The following is a 2756-nucleotide window of genomic DNA, read 5'->3' as shown; positions in this document are numbered from 1 at the left end:
CTTATGCTTATTACGTCTTTCTTCTGAATATAATATATTTATATATAATATATACATAAAAAAGATTAATATTAAAATATCAGAATTATCCAAATAAAAAGAAAGTATAATGCGAAGAAATGGAGATAGTGATGGGAACGATTTCAACCCAGAGACTATATATTTCGATGTATTCAATTTCTCAAGAGTTAAAATCGTGTTATTCCTATCGCTATCGCTATTCCCTCGCATTTTGCCTGGAGCTTAATCCTGTTCGAAGTATGTAAATGCCAATGAAATCGTGTAAAACGTTTTATATGGACAAAAAAATGGTTCAATATACTTTTTGCCTCTTTTCTAAAGTAAAAATGAGAAAAATAAATTTTTTTTAGAGTTGCACAGTTTTTTTTTAAATACGCGGAAGTAAATTTGTATTTTCATTTCTTTGTTTCGAAGAGGCTTTGTAAAAATCACATAATGAAAACCGATGTATAATGTTGCGATTATCATAAATCGACAGGATATCATTAAACAAAAATTACAAATTATTGGGCAGACTGGTATGTATATGATTTAGAAATAATGTTATGCCATTAACAGCCAGCAGATGAATATCACTGCTAACCACAAAAATACTTTGGATAAAAATTGCTCTTCCTCAAATTGTGGTGTACCTCTCGGAGCTGCAAACGAATAATTTTGTTCTAAATTATTATCTTAATTATTTCTTAATTATTATTGCAATATACATATAGTGATATGCCTTGTGATCAAGCAAAAGGATTCACAGAATAAAAACACCTCGATTGCTATCGTGTCAGAAAGCGCGCGTCTTTGTGATGTTTTTTTCCTAAATTACATAAAATTAAAAACTGACCTTTTAATATTTTTATTATTTTTTTAAACACTACCTGAATGGAACATCATCAGATAATATTTAACAAATAAGTATTTATCGTAAACTTTACTCTCTAAACTTTAAAACGCTTTTTGGAAAAAGTTCCTATGATTATTTTTCGCAGATATTGAATTTCTTGTGCAAAAATTTACTTTTTCTACGATGTCTTTTACTTCAAAACTAAAAACTTTACGGAAAAACGCATCAGAAAAGAATTTTTTTTATAATGTGTTCGCATAAATTTTCGCCAAATTTTTTAAAAACTTTCGACTGTCAATAATTTTTATTTAAAAAATACATTTTAACCTACTTTTTATAGTTTATTTCGAAGACGTAGAGTCAGTAGAATTCTCAATGCATAAATAAATATGTAATATTTTAAAAATATCTTAAGTTAAAACAAATTTTTTTTGATGAATTTGTTATATTATGATTATTTTTTACGAAGCTATTGTTATTAAATTATACGATATTTAGGATCCAATTCGATGATTCAGCTAGCTAGATCTTTTGCAACACATCTGATATTTTACTAAAATTTAAACCATTTTTGTATATCATAAAAATTTTTCACCGTTTTCAGCTCACGTTTTTAACTCACGATTATTTTGAGTAATAAAAACGTGCCTTCTACTCAATGAATATGACTCCGTTTTTAAGTCACAAAGAGGAACTTTTCCGTAAATCGAATGCAATGCTGATTCACGATGATTTCATATACTGTCGCAAACCCCAAACCTTTGATTATCAATTTTGCGCTTTCTCCCTTTATCATCCACCGTTTTAAAATAATAGCCGAGCACAATTGTGCTATTCAAATATTCTTAAAGTGTATAAAGTTTCGTTTTGCATTTTTAAACATTTTTATCTTTGTTATTTATCAAGTTATAATCACTAAAAATTTAGTAAATTTTTCCTTAATTTTTAGTGTATTGTTTTTTGGGGAGTGAGTGTATATGTATGGAACATGTATGTTTTTTATTATGTTATGATTAACTATAACTGTTATTTACTCTGTCCAACGAGAAAGTTACCCTTTGCATATAGGAGACAACTTAGCAGGCAAAGTGGACGTTTATACGTAAATATGGCATGCTCAGACTTAGAAGATTGAACGGGTGAAATAATGTCCTCGTTATGTTGCCTCCTATGCGAAATGAGTGGTAAATTTATTATTGAATAGAGTATAGAGAGAGAGAGAGAGAGAGAGAGAGAGAGAGAGAGAGAGATGTCTTTATTCCGACCAATTAACAACACAAACAATAATTAGATATATCACTGCAAAAAAAAGAGGTCATTAAAAAATTTGGTAAAGAGATAATAAAAGTTGTAATAATTCGTTAATTTTTGTTAGTAACAGTAATGATAACATGTTAATAAAACTAACAATAAAAAGTAATTTTTAGAAAAAGAACGATAATAGATTACTTTTATAAAATAACTTTTTCCAAACCTATAAATATCTATATTAATTTATTAAATCTATTTGTTATATCTATTTTTAGTATTGTTCTAACCAATGTTAAGCGGGAAAATGTACTTGCAAAATGACCAAATTAATAAAAAATATTTTTAAGTAGATTAATTTCTATTTACATTTTGAGCTATATACAATAGAACGATTTGTGAACATGTTAAAATATTAAAAAGAGATACTTGAATTCATAATTCTCTTGCAATCTGAATAGCTAAAATCGGCAATCACAGAATCAAATAAAAGTACTAATTATTAAAAATGTACAAATCAAAATGTTTTAACAAATCGAATCGATTTTTATTTCTTTCTTCGAATCCAAATCGAATCACAGCGACGAAATTAATTTAGTTTTTTAAAAATTGAATAGCTGAATGTTCTTAATCTAGTATATCGTATTTTTTA

The 2756-nt window shown here is 27.0% G+C and overlaps 1 protein-coding gene across 1 annotated transcript in view; it reads right to left on the bottom strand.

The window, feature by feature from the left end:
- Positions 1-141: 141 nt before the first annotated feature.
- LOC108752905 (E3 ubiquitin-protein ligase RNF185-like) overlaps positions 142-2756 on the bottom strand; it is a 12040-nt gene continuing 9425 nt past the window's right edge. Inside the window, exon 5 of the mRNA XM_018494102.1 lies at positions 142-662. Within this exon, the coding sequence (XP_018349604.1) occupies positions 565-662 (98 nt within the window). The 3' untranslated portion in view covers positions 142-564. The remainder of the gene's footprint in view (positions 663-2756) is intronic.

Source organism: Trachymyrmex septentrionalis, unplaced genomic scaffold (assembly GCF_001594115.1).
Source record: "Trachymyrmex septentrionalis isolate Tsep2-gDNA-1 unplaced genomic scaffold, Tsep1.0 scaffold112, whole genome shotgun sequence".
Lineage (NCBI taxonomy): Eukaryota > Metazoa > Arthropoda > Insecta > Hymenoptera > Formicidae > Trachymyrmex > Trachymyrmex septentrionalis.
This window is presented reverse-complemented; position numbering and strand designations above follow the sequence as displayed.